General features: G+C 45.8%; 1 protein-coding gene across 3 annotated transcripts in view; it reads right to left on the bottom strand.

Moving 5' to 3' along the window:
* CAMK1D (calcium/calmodulin dependent protein kinase ID) overlaps positions 1-18,603 on the bottom strand; it is a 437,751-nt gene that overhangs the window by 98,539 nt on the left and 320,609 nt on the right. For all 3 annotated transcript variants that reach the window (XM_056573326.1, XM_056573327.1, XM_056573328.1), the window contains 2 exons: positions 16,295-16,433; positions 7,617-7,743 (listed from right to left, as the gene is read on the bottom strand). In XM_056573326.1, the coding sequence (XP_056429301.1) occupies positions 7,617-7,743; positions 16,295-16,433 (266 nt within the window). The remainder of the gene's footprint in view (positions 1-7,616; positions 7,744-16,294; positions 16,434-18,603) is intronic.

The following is an 18,603-nucleotide window of genomic DNA, read 5'->3' as shown; positions in this document are numbered from 1 at the left end:
GAGTGCAGGGGAAGTGAGGTATAAGTAGGGAAGTGCACAGGTGACGGTACTGATTAAAAACTCATGCGCCAATCAGTGGCGCACCGGCCCTTTAAATCGCAAAGACCCGGCGCGCGCGCGCCCTAGGGAGCGGGGCCGCGCATGCCGGGAAAGCACAGACGGGGAACGAGTCTGGTAAGCGAGTCGGGATGCGCATCGCGAGCGGGCGCGTCCCGCATCGCGAATCGCATCCCGGCTGGGAACATTATCGCAGCGCACCTGGTCGGCAGGTCTGACCGGGGCGCTGCGAATAGGAGAACGCTGTGAGCGCTCCGGGGAGGAGCGGGGACCCGGAGCGCTCGGCGTAACAGTACCCCCCCCCCTTGGGTCTCCCCCTCTTTTTGGAACCTGAGAATTTGAGCATCAACAGCGGACAAACCAGAAGGCATGGGAGTGGGAAGGGGGGGGAAGAGGGTGACGGCCGTACACCACAAAAAATGGGGATTTAGCGGAAGACTCAGAGACTCTGAAATTGTACGAGAATTCGGCCCATGGTAGAAGATCTGCCCAGTCATCCTGGCGGGAGGAAACAAAATGTCGCAAATAGTCACCCAGGACCTGATTAATTCTTTCCACTTGCCCATTGGATTGGGGATGATAAGAAGACAAGAAGTTTAATTTGATTTTGAGTTGATTACAGAGGGCCCTCCAGAATTTTGACACAAATTGAACGCCTCTATCCGAGACGATATGCGTAGGAAGCCCGTTAAGGCGAAAAATGTGTATAAAAATTTGTTTCGCCAACTGAGGCGCAGAAGGAAGACCTGGAAGAGGGATAAAATGTGCCATCTTGGAGAATCGATCAACGACCACCCAAATAACTGTGTTGCCATGGGATAAAGGTAAGTCAGTAATAAAGTCCATACCAATCTGAGACCATGGTCGTTCAGGAACAGGCAGAGGATGGAGGAGACCAGCAGGCTTCTGGTGAGGGGTCTTGTCCCGGGCACAGACTGTACAAGCCCGCACGAAATCAACAACATCAGCTTCCAGGGTAGGCCACCAATAAAATAGAGAGATGAGCTGGATGGATTTTTTGATGCCAGCATGGCCTGCGAGGTGTGAGGAGTGTCCCCACTTGAGAATCCTGAGGCGCTGGCGTGGAGAGACGAAGGTCTTCCCTGGAGGAGTTTGTCTGATGGAGGCTGGAGAAGTGGAGATCAGACAGTCCGGAGGAATAATGTGTTGCAGGGAAGCTTCCACTTCAGAGGCATCCGATGAACGAGAGAGGGCGTCAGCCCTAATGTTCTTGTCAGCAGGGCAAAAATGAATTTCAAAGTTAAAACGGGCAAAGAACAACGACCACCTAGCCTGGCGAGGGTTCAGCCGTTGGGCAGACTGAAGATAAGAGAGATTCTTGTGATCAGTGTATATAATAACTGGATATTTGGATCCCTCCAGCAGGTGCCTCCATTCCTCAAGCGCCAATTTTATGGCCAGTAGTTCTCGATCACCAATGGAGTAGTTTTTCTCCGCTGGAGAGAAGGTCCTAGAAAAGAAACCACAAGTAACAGCATGTCCGGAAGAATTTTTTTGTAGGAGTACTGCTCCAGCTCCCACCGAGGAGGCGTCTACCTCCAGCGAGAAGGGCTTAGATGGATCAGGTCTGGAGAGTACGGGAGCAGAAGAAAAGGCAGTTTTGAGATGATTGAATGCATCTTCAGCTTGAGGAGGCCAGGACTTAGGGTTGGCGTTTTTCTTGGTTAGGGCCACGATAGGGGCCACAATAGTAGAAAAGTGCGGAATAAATTGTCTGTAATAATTGGCAAACCCCAAAAAACGTTGGATAGCACGGAGTCCGGAGGGGCGTGGCCAATCCAATACGGCTGATAGTTTATCTGGGTCCATTTGGAGTCCCTGGCCAGAGACTAAGTATCCTAGGAAGGGAAGAGATTGACATTCAAAGAGACATTTTTCCATTTTGGCATATAATTGATTGTCCCGAAGTCTCTGAAGAACCATGCGGACATGCTGGCGGTGTTCTTCTAGGTTAGCAGAAAAAATCAAAATATCGTCTAGGTAGACCACAACACAGGTATATAGAAGATCACGAAAAATTTAATTTACAAAGTCTTGGAAGACGGCAGGGGCGTTGCAAAGCCCAAAGGGCATAACCAGATATTCAAAGTGACCATCTCTGGTGTTAAACGCGGTCTTCCACTCATCCCCCTCCCTGATGCGGATGAGATTATATGCACCTCTTAAGTCCAGCTTGGTAAAGATGTGGGCGCCTCGTAGGCGATCAAAGAGTTGCAAAGACTAGGCGCGCGCGCGCCCTAGGGAGCCGGGCCGCGCACGCCGGGACAGCACAGATGGGGAACGAGTCTGGTAAGCGAGTCGGGATGCGCATCGCGAGCGGGTGCATCCCGCATCGCGAATCGCATCCCGGCTGGGAACATTATCGCAGCGCACCCGGTCGGCAGGTCTGACCGGGGCGCTGCGAATAGGAGAACGCTGTGAGCGCTCCGGGGAGGAGCGGGGACCCGGAGCGCTCGGTGTAACAACTGGTCCCAAACCCAGCCAAGCGCCGGCCTTTCACGCTCCCCTTCAGACCTCTGTCCCCTCTACTAATGCAGGCTGCCGGCACCTGCGCCCCCTCCTCCTTGGGTGGACACGCGCTGGCTTCCTCAAATTTAAAGGGCCAGCGCACCACTGATTGGTGCTTGCTTCTTCCAATCCCCACAATTCCTTCCTGTCCTTCCCGGATCTTTGTGCCTTAGTGCCTCTGAGAAAGCGTTGTCTATATTGTATCTTGCTCTACCATGTAACAGTCCCGCCAGTTTCGTTCCCTGACCTTGATTCTGTGCCACCTGTCCTGACCTCCTGCAAGTCCCAACTTCACTTACATCTCATCTTTACTGTACCTCGTTATATCTCGGCAGCCTGTGTGGACGAGTCGTATCAGGGGTAGAGACCTGGGTGCCGTCTGCTGCAGGAAGTCCATCCCGCTTTGCTGCGGGCTCTGGTGACAACCAGCGGCACCTTAGACTCCGCTCCCTACTACAACCCAAGCCCACATCCACACAGGTACAGCGGATCCCCTTACTACTGCCGTTTCACTTGTGGCCCCAGGTAAGAGTTACTGTTGACTATAGAGTTGTCAGCATTAGCTGCAGAGAAGGGCCACAGGTTGAGAGGGGCTTTTTTTTAAAGTGCCTAGCCATGACACAACAGCCAAAAAAGTGGCAAGGTGTCTCTCTTGCACCCTGATACCCCTGGACATCCTCAAACAGGCCTCTTTTGATCTCTATGAATATGTACAGGATATACAACATACAGTAAAAATAAAATGAATAAACCCTAACAACAAATTGCAGATTTTGTTCAGATTATGTCTGTATGCACTTTTTTGCTAATAACACAGATGATCTAGCTGCAATGTCATGTCTACTAACCATATAGACATTCTAAAGTCACAAGACTAAATCATTATTTGCTGAAAAGTAAAATTCCCATCTATTCTGCTGTAATTTTTTTTTGGTGCCTGTGGCAAGATTCTTGTTGTACTCTACATTTATGCAATGTCACTTAAATGATGTTGCTGTCGCCTTAAGTTTCTGACAGTCCTTATCACAGACACTTATATTATGTAAAATGTTGTATGAAGAGACTTTCAAACAGGCATGAAAAATATCCTTGTTGTGTGGCAAAAATAAATGTAACCTACTTTTAAAGCTCACAACAAAATAGATGAGGACTTTATGGAATAAATGTGAATTCAATCATTGAATTTATTGACATAAAAAAAGATAGGTTTTGTCTTTTGCAAATACTACCACAAAGCCCAATACTACCAACACCCTTATCTTTAATACAGGGTGGGCCATTTATATGGATACACCTTAATAAAATGGGAATGGTTGGTGAAATTAACTTCCTGTTTGTGGCACATTAGTATATGTGAGGGGGAAACTTTTCAAGATGGTTGGACACCATGGCGGCCATTTTGAAGTCGGCCATTTTGAATCCAACTTTTGTTTTTTCAATAGGAAGAGGGTCATGTGACACATCAAACTTATTGTGAATTTCACAAGAAAAACAATGTTGGTGCTTGGTTTTAACGTAACTTTATTCTTTCATGAGTTATTTACAAGTTTCTGACCACTTATAAAATGTGTTCAATGTGCTGCCCATTGTGTTGGATTGTCAATGCAACTATCTTCTCCCACTCTTCACACACTGATAGCAACACGGCAGGAGAAATGCTAGCACAGGCTTCCAGTATCCGAAGTTTCAGGTGCTGCACATCTTGTATCTTCACAGCATAGACAATTGCCTTCAGATGACCCCAAAGATAAAAGTCTAAGGGGGTCAGATCGGGAGACCTTGGGGCCATTCTACTGGCCCACGACGACCAATCCACTTTCCAGGAAACTGTTCATCTAGGAATGCTCGGACCTGACACCCATAATGTGGTGGTGCACCATCGTGCTGGAAAAACTCAGGGAACGTGCCAGCTTCAGTGCATAAAGAGGGAAACACATCATCATGTAGTGATTTCGCAGTTGAATGGCCCCCAAGATCTCCCGATCTGACCCCCTTAGACTTTTATGTTTGGGAGCATCTGAAGGTAATTGTCTATGCTGTGAAGATACCAGATGTGCAGCACCTGAAACTACAGAGACTGGAAGCCTGTGCTAGCATTTCTCCTGCTGTGTTGCTATCAGTGTGTGACGAGTGGGAGAAGAGGGTTGCTTTGACAATCCAACACAATGGGCAGCACATTTAACACATTTTATAAGTGGTCAGAAACTTGTAAATAACTAATGAAGGAATAAAGTTACATTAAAACCAAGCACATTGTTTTTCTTGTGAAATTTCCAATAAGTGTGATGTGTCATATGACGCTCTTCCCATTGAAAAAACAAAAGTTGGATTCAAAATGTCCGACTTCAAAATGGCCGCCATGGTCACAACCCATCTTGAAAAGTTTCCCCCCTCACATATACTAATGTGCCACAAACAGGAAGTTAATATCACCAACCATTCCCATTTTATTAAGCTGTATCCATATAAATGGCCCACCCTGTAGAATGAATGTGTGTGCAGCTCACAGCTAAATAACCAAGGTTAACTTGATAAACACATTTACACTATGGTGTAATAGAATTAAAAGATATCCCTTTTAACCCTAGTAATTCATTCTATTTTTGAATTTTCCTTTTACCCTAGTGTGAACATGCGTAACTACATAATGGAAATTATGCGCTGGTTTATTTTATGAACTAGTGATATCCTAGAGGACTGGAATTCTTTGGTGTATACCCTTATCTTTAATCCCCCCCCCATCCCCCATCTTAAAACATAACTTTTATTAGACAGTAACACAGATATATTAAAAAGTTATAAGAAAAAAAATATGTAATCTCATTGCAGTATTGGCTATATCAGGAGTTGCAATAGCGGGGATATCTATTTATACCTTATCATCATGTAGATTGCACTATCTTTATTGCAAAAACTGCGTGAGTGTCAATTGGCTAACACACTGATAACTAACACACATTGCCCCATGTTTTACTCTGTAGCGCTTCCTCAGAATTCCAGGGCTAATGGCTGAATGGCACTGAATGTTTTGGTCTTTTAAAAATTATATCCTCATCTGGTGGTGGGTTTAAACAGGACTAATCAAATCCCGGATAGAAACAATCCCCCCCTCCAGAAGGGAAAGCCTATAGTCAATTGCCATGTCACTACTGACATCATCATGACATCAAACTGGCATGTGCCATATTTGTGCAATTATCAGTGACTTTTCTTACAGCTGGTAGTTTTGAAAAGTGGTAAGAAAAGTGGGCAGAATTAAAAGGAAGTGGCAGATGAGGTTCAACACTGATAAATGTAAGGTAATACACATGGTCTCCATTGGTCCCACATTTTATTAAAGGGAGTCTACCACCGGTTTTAGTAATATTAAACCACTGGTATTTTTGAATAAAGGCTGTTACTACGTAAAAAAAATACTACATTTAGTATCCTGATGTGCTGCTTTGTTTTCTAGGAGGATATCCTTTTATTTAATATGCAAATTAACTCTTGGATGCACTAACAGGAATGACTGTATCTTTAGGATCACTGAAATGCCCATCTGGACCCCACCCAGCTCCTCCCTCCTCCTATAGCCATCCTTGGCCTAGAAGAATGAGAAGGAGAGTCTAGGTGGGCATAGTGGTGCTCCTAAAGATACAGTCACACTTACCAGCGCACAAAAGAGCTCATTTGCATTTTGAATTAAAGCTTTTTACCCAGACAATGACACAGCACATCAAGATACTAAAGATAGCACTCATTACACAATAACATCCTTTATTTAGCAATACAGCAGTTTCATTTCATCAAAAGAGGTAGCAGACTTCACCTAAATTTGTTTTATGAAGGTGTCCACAGCCCTTATTATTCCGATTGCCATATGAGACACCAATGTTCATAGATTTCCACCCAGCCTGTTTTATTAACCTCAGAGACAGTATTTCAAAATAATCTAAAAGGGTTGTTTAGTATTAGAAGAAAACATTGTTTTTCTTTTTTCACAGAAGCAACTTCATTCCTGTCCTTGACTTATGTCTACTATTTGTCTCTTGATAGTCTCTGCACTAGAATACTCACCGTACATACCGTATGAGACGCCTGTATCTTCTGTCTGTCTCTGTTCCATTTTAATTGTGATTTTATGCATGTATGCACTCTAATAAAGATTGTACACTATTTTTGCAAATATTTTTGTCTCAGTGGTTATGTGATAGGTTTTTATGTCTACTATTGCAGCTTAGCTCCAGACATTTAAAGTGAAACTCCAGTACATGACATCTTATCCCCTACCCACAGGATAAGGGATAATTGTCTGATCGTGGGGGATCTGACTGCTGGGCCCCCCGTGATCTCCTGCCTGGCATGGAGTGTCCTCTGGATTACTGTCAACCACTGCATGAAGCGGTGGCCAACAAGCCCCTCCATGTATCTCCATGGGCTAGCCGATGCATGAGCGCTGTATCTCTGGCTCGCCTACATAAATACATGAAGGGGGAGTGTTGACTACAGCTGCTCCGAGTGGGAGAAAAGTCAGTGTTCTGAAAACAAAGATTCAGAACACTGGGGCACCAGGGAGAAGACCGCGAGGGTTCCCAGACACTTATCCCCTATCCTATGTACTGGAGTTCCCCTTTAAGTAGAGCTGTTTGTGAGAAAAATTCTCCAGAATTCTGGCATAAGTTGTGTTAAAAATCTGGCATATTTGGTCTAACGTAAACCAATAAATAGGTGCCATGAAGAAGAATAAGTGTGCAGAAAATCTATTATTCACAATGTCCACCACTGTTATATATTTGGTGCATCTTTTGCCTGCCTCCTCTAATTTTATCTTATCTTAGACAGAACTGATAAATCTGTTCCAACTTCTTTTATTATGTATATTTAGTTGTGAATACAATGAATTACTAATTTTGCCATGCTTATAATTGTAGTCTTATAACACCTAAAGAGCTACAATATAGAGACCACCACCATTTTAATGTTACTGTAATGGGATATATGGGAGGCATATGTTCATCTGCATGACAGCTAAACAATGTGCTACTTACCAACATACCCAGGTGTTCCACAGGCTGTGGACATAACATCTCCTTTACCTTCCATCTTTGAGAGACCAAAATCACTTATCATAATTTTTGACTCTCCTTCTTGGCTGAAATATAATAAATTTTCAGGCTAAAAAAAAAAAAAAAGAAACATTGAAAGTAAATTACCAATGTGCAAAACCTAACAAGGCAAGTTTACACATCTCTATCCTTCTGGTCAGTTAGTGATATTAAAGTCTGAACATTAAATCAATTACATTATTTTAATAGAAATTTGCTTTGAAGTGACATATTTATTATGCATGTATCGTTTTTGTCTCTGACAAGGCTGTGGCTGTTGATATTACTTTTGGATTTTTAGAAGGAGGCAAGACCACAGGGGTTAAGATAGCTGCAATAAGAATTTCACAGTAATTCATAGTGAAAATTTTTTTTTGCAGATTTTCCACAGTGGATTTCAACAGCTGACCTGACAAAATAAATAAATCAGTGAAATCTCCTGCAATTCCAGTGCCAAGGATTTCCTGGTCCCCCAGCACTCCACCCATTCGGCCCAACAATTTTTATTTAGCAAAGGGGTGCTCCTGTGGAAAACTTTTTTTTTTAATCAACTGGTGCCAGAAAGTTAACCCCTTAACGCCGCAGGACGTTCCCGCATCATATCGCGTCGATCCTGGCACTTATCAACGGCCGAGACCCGCGGCTAATACCACACATTGCCGATCGCGGCGATGTGCGGTATTAACCCTTTAGAAGCGGCGGTCAAAGCTGACCGCCGCTTCTAAAGTGAAAGTGAAAGTGACCCGGCTGCTCAGTCGGGCTGTTCGGGACCGCCGCGGTGAAATTGCGGCGTCCCGAACAGCTGACAGGACACCGGGAGGGCCCTTACCTGCCTCCTCAGTGTCCGATCGGCGAATGACTACTCAGCACCTGAGATCCAGGCAGGAGCAGTCAAGCGCCGATAACACTGATCACAGGCGTGTTAATACACGCCTGTGATCAGGATGAGAGATCAGTGTGTGCAGTGTTATAGGTCCCTATGGGACCTATAACACTGCCAAAAAAATGTAAAAAAAAAAGTGTTAATAAAGGTCCTTTATCCCCTTCCCTAATAAAAGTTTGAATCACCCCCCTTTTCCCATAAAAAAAATAAAACAGTGTAAAAAATAATAAAAATAAACATATGTGGTATCGGTGCGTGCGTAAATGTCCGAACTATAAAAATATATCATTAATTAAACCGCACGGTCAATTGCGTACGCGCAAAAAAATTCCAAAGTCAAAAAAAGCGCATTTTTGGTCACTTTTTATACCATTAAAAAATGAATAAAAAGTGATCAAAAAGTCCAATCAAAACAAAAATCATACCGATAAAAACTTCAGATCACGGCGCAAAAAATGAGTCCTCACACCGCCCTGTACGTGGAAAAATAAAAAAGTTATAGGGGTCAGAAGATGACATTTTTAAACGTATAAATTTTCCTGCATGTAGTTATGATTTTTTCCAGAAGTGCGACAAAATCAAACCTATATAAGTAGGGTATCATTTTAACCATATGGACCTACAGAATAATGATAAGGTGTAATTTTTACCGAAATATGCACTGCGTAGAAACGGAAGCCCCCAAAAGTTACAAAATGGCGTTTTTTCTTCGATTTTGTCTCACAATGATTTTTTTTTTCCGTTTCGCCGTGCATTTTTGGGTAAAATGACTAATGTCACTGCAAAGTAGAATTGGCGATGCAAAAAATAAGCCATAATATGAATTTTTAGGTGGAAAATTGAAAGGGTTATGATTTTTAAAAGGTAAGGAGGAAAAAACGAAAGTGCAAAAACGGAAAAAACCCTGAGTCCTTAAGGGGTTAAACAGATTTGTAAATTACTTCTATTAAAAAATCTTAATACTTCCAGTACTTTTTAGGGGCTGTATACTATAGAGGAAATGTTTTTCTTTTGGGGTTTCTCTTACGTCACGACCACAGTGCTCTCTGCTGACCTCTGCTGTTGTTACGCCGAGCGCTCCGGTCCCCCGCTCCTCCCCGGAGCGCTCGCAGCGTTCTCTCATTCGCAGCGCCCCGGTCAGACCTGCTGACCGGGTGCGCTGCGATATTACTCCCAGCCGGGATGCGATTCGCGATGCGGGACGCGCCCGCTCGCGATGCGCATCTCGGCCCCCGTACCTGACCCGTTCCCCGTCTGTGTTGTCCCGGCGCGCGCGGCCCCGCTCCTTAGGGCGCGCGCGCGCCGGGTCTCTGCCATTTAAAGGGCCACTGCGCCACTGATTGGCGCAGCAGGCCTAATCAGTATTCTCACCTGTGCACTCCCTATTTATACCTCACTTCCCCTGCACTCCCTCGCCGGATCTTGTTGCCATTGTGCCAGTGAAAGCGTTTCCTTGTGTGTTCCTAGCCTGTGTTCCAGACCTCCTGCCGTTGCCCCTGACTACGATCCTTGCTGCCTGCCCTGACCTTCTGCTACGTCCGACCTTGCTCTTGTCTACTCCCTTGTACCGCGCCTATCTTCAGCAGTCAGAGAGGTTGAGCCGTTGCTGGTGGATACGACCTGGTTGCTACCGCCGCTGCAAGACCATCCCGCTTTGCGGCGGGCTCTGGTGAATACCAGTAGCAACTTAGAACCGGTCCACCAGCACGGTCCACGCCAATCCCTCTCTGGCACAGAGGATCCACCTCCAGCCAGCCGAATCGTGACAGTAGATCCGGCCATGGATCCCGCTGAAGTCCCACTGCCAGTTGTCGCCGACCTCACCACGGTGGTCGCCCAGCAGTCGCAACAGATAGCGCAACAAGGCCACCAGCTGTCTCAACTGACCGTGATGCTACAGCAGCTACTACCACAACTCCAGCAACAATCTCCTCCGCCAGCTCCTGCACCTCCTCCGCAGCGAGTAGCCGCTTCCGGCCTACGATTATCCTTGCCGGATAAATTTGATGGGGACTCTAAGTTTTGCCGTGGCTTTCTTTCGCAATGTTCCCTGCACTTGGAGATGATGTCGGACCAGTTTCCTACTGAAAGGTCTAAGGTGGCCTTCGTAGTCAGCCTTCTGTCTGGGAAAGCTCTGTCATGGGCCACACCGCTCTGGGACCGCAATGACCCCGTCACTGCCTCTGTACACTCCTTCTTCACGGAGATTCGAAGTGTCTTTGAGGAACCTGCCCGAGCCTCTTCTGCTGAGACTGCCCTGCTGAACCTGGTCCAGGGTAATTCTTCTGTTGGCGAGTATGCCATCCAATTCCGTACTCTTGCCTCCGAATTATCCTGGAATAATGAGGCCCTCTGCGCGACCTTTAAAAAAGGCCTATCCAGCAACATTAAAGATGTGCTGGCCGCACGAGAAATTCCTGCTAACCTGCATGAACTTATTCATCTGGCCACCCGCATTGACATGCGTTTTCCCGAAAGGCGTCAGGAGCTCCGCCAGGATATGGACTTTGTTCGCACGAGGCGTTTTCTCTCCCCGGCTCCTCTCTCCTCTGGTCCTCTGCAATCCGTTCCTGTGCCTCCCGCCGTGGAGGCTATGCAAGTTGACCGGTCTCGCTTGACACCTCAAGAGAGGACACGACGCCGCATGGAGAATCTGTGCCTGTACTGTGCCGGTACCGAACACTTCTTGAAGGATTGTCCTATCCGTCCTCCCCGCCTGGAAAGACGTACGCTGACTCCGCACAAAGGTGAGACAGTTCTTGATGTCAACTCTGCTTCTCCACGCCTTACTGTGCCTGTGCGGATATCCTCTTCTACCTTCTCCTTCTCTACTATGGCCTTCTTGGATTCCGGATCTGCAGGAAATTTTATTTTGGCCTCTCTCATCAACAGTTCAACATCCCGGTGACCAGTCTCGCCAGACCCCTCTACATCAATTCTGTTAACAATGAAAGATTGGACTGTACCGTGCGTTACCGCACGGAACCTCTCCTAATGTGCATCGGACCTCATCACGAAAAAATTGATTTTTGGTCCTCTCCAACTGCACTTCCGAAATTCTTCTTGGATTACCGTGGCTTCAACGCCATTCCCCAACCCTTGATTGGTCCACAGGAGAAATCAAGAATTGGGGTACTTCTTGTCTCAAGGACTGTCTTAAACCGGTTCCCAGTACTCCCTGCCGTGACCCTGTGGTTCCCCCTGTAACCGGTCTTCCTAAGGCTTATATGGACTATGCTGACGTATTCTGCAAAAAGCAAGCTGAAACTTTACCTCCTCACAGGCCTTATGACTGTCCTATTGACCTCCTCCCGGGTACTACCCCACCCCGGGGCAGAATCTATCCTCTGTCTGCTCCTGAGACTCTTGCCATGTCGGAGTACATCCAGGAGAATTTAAAAAAGGGGTTTATCCGCAAGTCCTCCTCTCCTGCCGGAGCTGGATTTTTTTTTGTGTCCAAAAAAGATGGCTCCCTACGTCCTTGCATTGATTACAGCGGACTAAATAAAATCACGGTAAAGAACCGCTACCCCCTACCTCTTATCTCGGAACTCTTTGATCGCCTACAAGGTGCCCACATCTTTACCAAACTGGACTTAAGAGGTGCTTATAATCTCATCCGCATCAGGGAGGGGGACGAATGGAAGACTGCATTTAACACCAGAGATGGACACTTTGAGTATCTGGTCATGCCCTTTGGCCTGTGCAACGCCCCTGCCGTCTTCCAAGACTTTGTTAATGAAATTTTTCGTGATCTCTTATATTCCTGTGTTGTGGTTTATCTGGACGATATTCTGATTTTTTCTGCCAACTTAGAAGAACACCGCCAGCATGTCCGCATGGTTCTTCAGAGACTTCGAGACAATCAACTTTATGCCAAAATGGAGAAATGTCTCTTTGAATGTCAATCTCTTCCTTTCCTAGGATACTTGGTTTCTGGCCAGGGACTACAAATGGACCCAGATAAGCTAGCTGCTGTATTAGATTGGCCACGCCCCTCCGGACTCCGTGCTATCCAACGTTTTTTGGGGTTCGCCAATTATTACAGACAATTTATTCCACACTTTTCCACTATTGTGGCTCCTATCGTGGCTTTAACCAAGAAAAATGCCAATCCCAAGTCCTGGTCTCCCCAAGCGGAAGACGCATTTAAACATCTCAAGTCTCCCTTTTCTTCTGCTCCCGTGCTCTCCAGACCTGACCCATCTAAACCCTTTCTATTGGAGGTAGATGCCTCCTCAGTGGGAGCTGGAGCTGTCCTTCTACAAAAAAATTCTTCCGGGCATGCTGTTACTTGTGGGTTTTTTTTCTAGGACCTTCTCTCCGGCGGAGAGAAACTACTCCATCGGGGATCGAGAACTACTGGCCATTAAATTGGCGCTTGAGGAATGGAGGCATCTGCTGGAGGGATCAAAATTTCCAGTTATCATATACACTGACCACAAGAATCTCTCCTATCTCCAGTCTGCCCAACGGCTGAACCCTCGCCAGGCCAGGTGGTCGTTGTTCTTTGCCCGTTTTAACTTTGAAATTCATTTTCGCCCTGCCGACAAGAACATTAGGGCCGATGCCCTCTCTCGTTCATCGGATGCCTCTGAAGTAGAGCTCTCTCCGCAACACATCATTCCTCCTGACTGTCTGATCTCCACTTCTCCAGCCTCCATCAGGCAAACTCCTCCAGGGAAGACCTTCGTTTCTCCACGCCAGCGTCTCGGGATTCTCAGATGGGGACACTCCTCCCACCTCGCAGGCCATGCGGGCATCAAAAAATCCTTGCAACTCATCTCTCGTTTTTATTGGTGGCCGACTCTGGAGACGGACGTTGTTGATTTTGTGCGGGCCTGTACTGTCTGTGCCCGGGATAAGACTCCTCGCCAGAAGCCTGCTGGTCTCCTTCATCCTCTGCCTGTCCCCGAACAGCCTTGGTCACTGATTGGTATGGACTTTATCACAGACTTACCCCCATCCCGTGGCAACACAGTTGTTTGGGTGGTCGTTGATCGATTTTCCAAGATGGCACATTTTATTCCTCTTCCTGGTCTTCCTTCAGCGCTTCAGTTGGCAAAACAATTTTTTATACACATTTTTCGTCTTCACGGTTTGCCCACGCAGATCGTCTCGGATAGAGGCGTCCAATTCGTGTCTAAATTCTGGAGGGCCCTCTGTAAACAGCTCAAGATTAAACTAAACTTCTCTTCTTCTTATCATCCCCAGTCCAATGGGCAAGTAGAAAGAATTAATCAGGTCCTGGGTGACTATTTACGGCATTTTGTTTCCTCCAGCCAGGATGACTGGGCAGATCTTCTACCATGGGCCGAATTCTCATACAACTTCAGAATCTCCGAGTCTTCTGCTAAGTCCCCATTTTTCGTGGTGTACGGCCGTCACCCTCTTCCCCCCCTCCCTACCCCCTTGCCCTCTGGTTTGCCCGCTGTGCATGAAGTGACTCGTGATCTTTCCACCATATGGAAAGAGACCCAAAATTCTCTTTTACAGGCTTCATCCCGGATGAAAAGATTTGCCGATAAGAAAAGAAGAACTCCCCCCATTTTTGCTCCCGGAGACAAGGTATGGCTCTCCGCTAAATATGTCCGCTTTCGTGTCCCCAGTTACAAACTGGGACCACGCTACCTTGGTCCTTTCAAAGTCTTGTGCCAGATTAACCCTGTCTCTTACAAACTCCTTCTTCCTCCTTCTCTTCGCATTCCCAATGCCTTCCATGTCTCTCTCCTTAAACCACTCATCATTAACCGCTTCTCTCCCAAACTTGTTTCTCCCACTCCTGTTTCCGGTTCTTCTGACGTCTTCTCCGTGAAGGAGATTTTGGCCTCCAAGACGGTCAGAGGGAAAAAAAATTTTTGGGTGGATTGGGAGGGCTGTGGCCCAGAAGAGAGATCCTGGGAACCTGAGGACAACATCCTGGACAAAAGTCTTGTCCTCAGGTTCTCAGGCTCCAAAAAGAGGGGGAGACGTACTGTTACGCCGAGCGCTCCGGGCCCCCGCTCCTCCCCGGAGCGCTCGCAGCGTTCTCTCATTTGCAGCGCCCCGGTCAGACCTGCTGACCGGGTGCGCTGCGATATTACTCCCAGCCGAGATGCGATTCGCGATGCGGGACGCGCCCGCTCGCGATGCGCATCTCGGCCCCCGTACCTGACCCGTTCCCCGTCTGTGTTGTCCCGGCGCGCGCGGCCCCGCTCCTTAGGGCACGCGCGCCGGGTCTCTGCCATTTAAAGGGCCGCTGCGCCACTGATTGGCGCAGCAGGCCTAATCAGTATTCTCACCTGTGCACTCCCTATTTATACCTCACTTCCCCTGCACTCCCTCGCCGGATCTTGTTGCCATTGTGCCAGTGAAAGCGTTTCCTTGTGTGTTCCTAGCCTGTGTTCCAGACCTCCTGCCGTTGCCCCTGACTACGATCCTTGCTGCCTGCCCTGACCTTCTGCTACGTCCGACCTTGCTCTTGTCTACTCCCTTGTACTGCGCCTATCTTCAGCAGTCAGAGAGGTTGAGCCGTTGCTGGTGGATACGACCTGGTTGCTACCGCCGCTGCAAGACCATCCCGCTTTGCGGCGGGCTCTGGTGAATACCAGTAGCAACTTAGAACCGGTCCACCAGCACGGTCCACGCCAATCTCTCTCTGGCACAGAGGATCCACCTCCAGCCAGCCGAATCGTGACAGCTGTCCATTTTAGGAACAGTCCAGAGCAGCATATGTGTGCTATGGGGATTTTCTCTTGCTCTGGACAGTTCCTAAAATGGACAGCAGGGGTCAGCAGAGAGCACCGTGGTTGTGACATAAGAGAAATCCAAAAAGAAAAACGTTTTCTCTGTAGTATACAGCCCCTAAAAAGTACTGGAAGGATTAAGATTTTTTAATAGAAGTAATTTACAAATCTGTTTAACTTTCTGGCACCAGTTGATCTAAAATAAAAAAAAAGTTTTCCACGGGAGTCCCCTTTTAAGTCCTTTGGCAGAGATCGCATGGTAAGATGAGTTCATTGATCTGTTCACATTGGTGTGGGGCTGTGTGGGGTGGCATGGCCCAGAGCCAGAGGGAAAGATCTGGCAGTAGTGGTATGTTCCTCCTATGGGTACTTTTGTTGTGACAGTAGTGATTACCACCCAGTGCCACACCATTTAGGTTAGGGATCCACTTTAATCAGGTGGCCGTGAAGTGGCTAGTGGGCTTATACAGTTTGATCAAATTGCATACTGACTAACTCATGTTAAATGTTAAAATTGTGCTGAGAAGCAATAAAACAGAGTATAACATGTGGATGTGCGGCCATGTCTTTCTTTCTAAATTTGTTGTACATTAATTGATTAATTATATTTACATATCACCCTATGGTCACCCCCTATTTTTCATTTCCTGTTCTGCAATAAGTTGTCTTATAAAAACAACCACAGCGTGCCCTATTAGTTGCCTATAGGGGCTAATTGACACCATTACAATGAGCTGTCTATTACATAGATGGCCATTCTTCTGCACAGCCTCCATAAACATTTACCCTGCAGTACCTGTGATTGTTGGGAGCAGCCTTTAATCCATAGTATTACCCTGTTAAATGTTGGTCTTCAAGCTTACAATGGTTTTAGGTCATCCAGTGGTTCATGAAATCACTGAGGGTGTTCAACAGTTGGGAATTCCTTAGATCTAGTAGCTATGCATGTATGCTTCATGTAAAGTTTGCAAATTATGATTGTAAAACTCACTCTTTATAATAAACTATATTACCTTTAAATCTCTGTGTACAATTCCAAGTCTGTGAAGATAGAAAACAGCATCTAACACTTGTCGGATAAGTGTGCTTGCATCTTTCTCTGTATAAAACCCTTTTTCCACAATCCGGTCAAACAGCTCTCCACCTGACACTCTGAAACAGAAGATTTAAACAGTTAATGGCATACCATAGTACTGTACATTATTATTCTGTACCAATACAATTGGAGTCTAGTAATGTATTATTTATGGATGTTTGCAGCCTTTCTTTTGTTTGCCTTTGAAACAAATTGATGCAATTCTTTGCTCCTGGGTTTAATTAAAGCTTTACCTCACTGCAATAACTGTATACCTACCACCAATAATGTGATTAACATCTGAACATAATGGGGGAGATTTATCAAAACCTGTGCAGAGGAAGAGTGGTGCAGCTACCCATAGCAACCAGATTGCTTCTTATAATTGTATAAGGGCCTCTGAAAAATGAAAGCATCACTGTTCCTCTACACAGATTTTGATAAACCCCCCCACCCCCACCCCCCTCCCCAATTAATTTACAGGTAGGAATGGTAAGGGAAATGCCTACAGGAGCATGGGAAACTGCCTATACAGAGGGGAACTACCTACATTGGGGGGGGGGGGGGGGGGGTGACTCCCTATATGGGGACCTAATTATAGAGAGAGGGGGAACCACCTTAAGGAGGAAAAACTACCTATATGGGACCTAAATACAGAGGGAGGATGACTACCAACGGTGGGGCAATAAAGTATTTAGTCAGCCACCAATTGTGCAAGTTCTCCCACTTAAAAAGATGAGAGAGGCCTGTAATTTTCATCATAGGTATACCTCAACTATGAGAGATATAATGAGAAAACAAAAATCCATGAAATCATTGTCTGATTTTTAACCCCTTAACGACGAAGGACATATATTTACGTCCTCCGCCGACTCCGGCGATATGCCGCGGGGTCACGCGGCAACCCCGCGTCATATCGGGTTGGTCTCGGGGGCCATAAATGGCCGGGACCCGCGGCTAATACAGGACATCACCGATCGCAGTGATGCCCTGTATTAACCCTTCAGACGCGGCAATCAAAGCTGACTGCCGCGTCTGAAGCAAAAGTGAAAGTATCCCGGCTACTCAGTCGGGCTGTTCGGGACCGCTGCGGTGAAATCGCGGCGTCCCAAACAGCTTACAGGACACCGGGAGGGCCCTTACCTGCCTCCTCGGTGTCTGATCGGCGAATGACTGCTCCGTGCCTGAGATCCAGGCAGGAGCAGTCAAGCGCCGAAAACACTGATCACAGGCGTGTTAATACACGCCAGTGATCTGTGTAAAAGATCAGTGTCTGCTGTGTTATAGGTCCCTATGGGGGCTATAACACTGCAAAAAAAAGTTAAAAAAAAGTGTTAATAAAGATCATTTAACACCTTCCCTAATAAAAGTTTGAATCACCCCCCTTTTCCCATAAAAAAAATAAAACAGTGTAAATAAAAATAAACATATGTGTTATCGCTGCGTGCGTAAATGTACGATCTATAAAAATATATTGTTAATTAAACCACACGGTCAATGGCGTACACGTAAAAAAATTCCAAAGTCCAAAAAAGCGTATTTTTGGTCACTTTTTATACCATTAAAAAATGAATGAAAAGTTATCAAAAAGTCAGATCAAAACAAAAATGGTACCGATAAAAACTTCAGATTACGGCGCAAAAAATGAGCTCTTATACCGCCCCATATGCAGAAAAATAAAAAAGTTATAGGGGACAGAAGAGGACATTTTTAAACGTATACATTTTCCTGCATGTAGTTGTGATTTTTTCCCGAAGTAAGACAAAATTAAACCTATATAAGTAGGGTATCATTTTAACCGTATGGACCTACAGAATAATGATAAGGTGTCATTTTTACCGAAAAATGCACTGCGTAGAAACGGAAGCCCCCAAAAATAACAAAAGGAAGTTTTTTCTTCGATTTTGTCGCACAATGCTTTTTTTTTCCATTATGCCGTGGATTTTGGGGTAAAATGACTGTCTTTGCAAAGTAGAATTGGTGGCGCAAAAAATAAGCCATAATATGGATTTTTAGGTGGAAAATTTAAAGAGTTATGATTTTTAAAAGGTAAGGAGGAAAAAACGAAAATGCAAAAACTGAAAAACCCTGCGTTCTTAAGGGGTTAAAGAATTTATTAGCAAATTATTGTGGAAAATAAGTATATGGTAAATAAGAAAAGTTCATCTCAATACTTTGTTATATACCCTTTGTTGGCAATGACAGAGGTCAAACGTTTTCTATAAGTCTTCACAAGGTTTTCACACA

The sequence above is a fragment of the Hyla sarda genome, chromosome 4, assembly GCF_029499605.1.
Source record: "Hyla sarda isolate aHylSar1 chromosome 4, aHylSar1.hap1, whole genome shotgun sequence".
Classification (NCBI taxonomy): domain Eukaryota; kingdom Metazoa; phylum Chordata; class Amphibia; order Anura; family Hylidae; genus Hyla; species Hyla sarda.
Note: the sequence above shows the minus strand (reverse complement) of the source record. Positions and strands in the feature narration are given on the sequence as shown.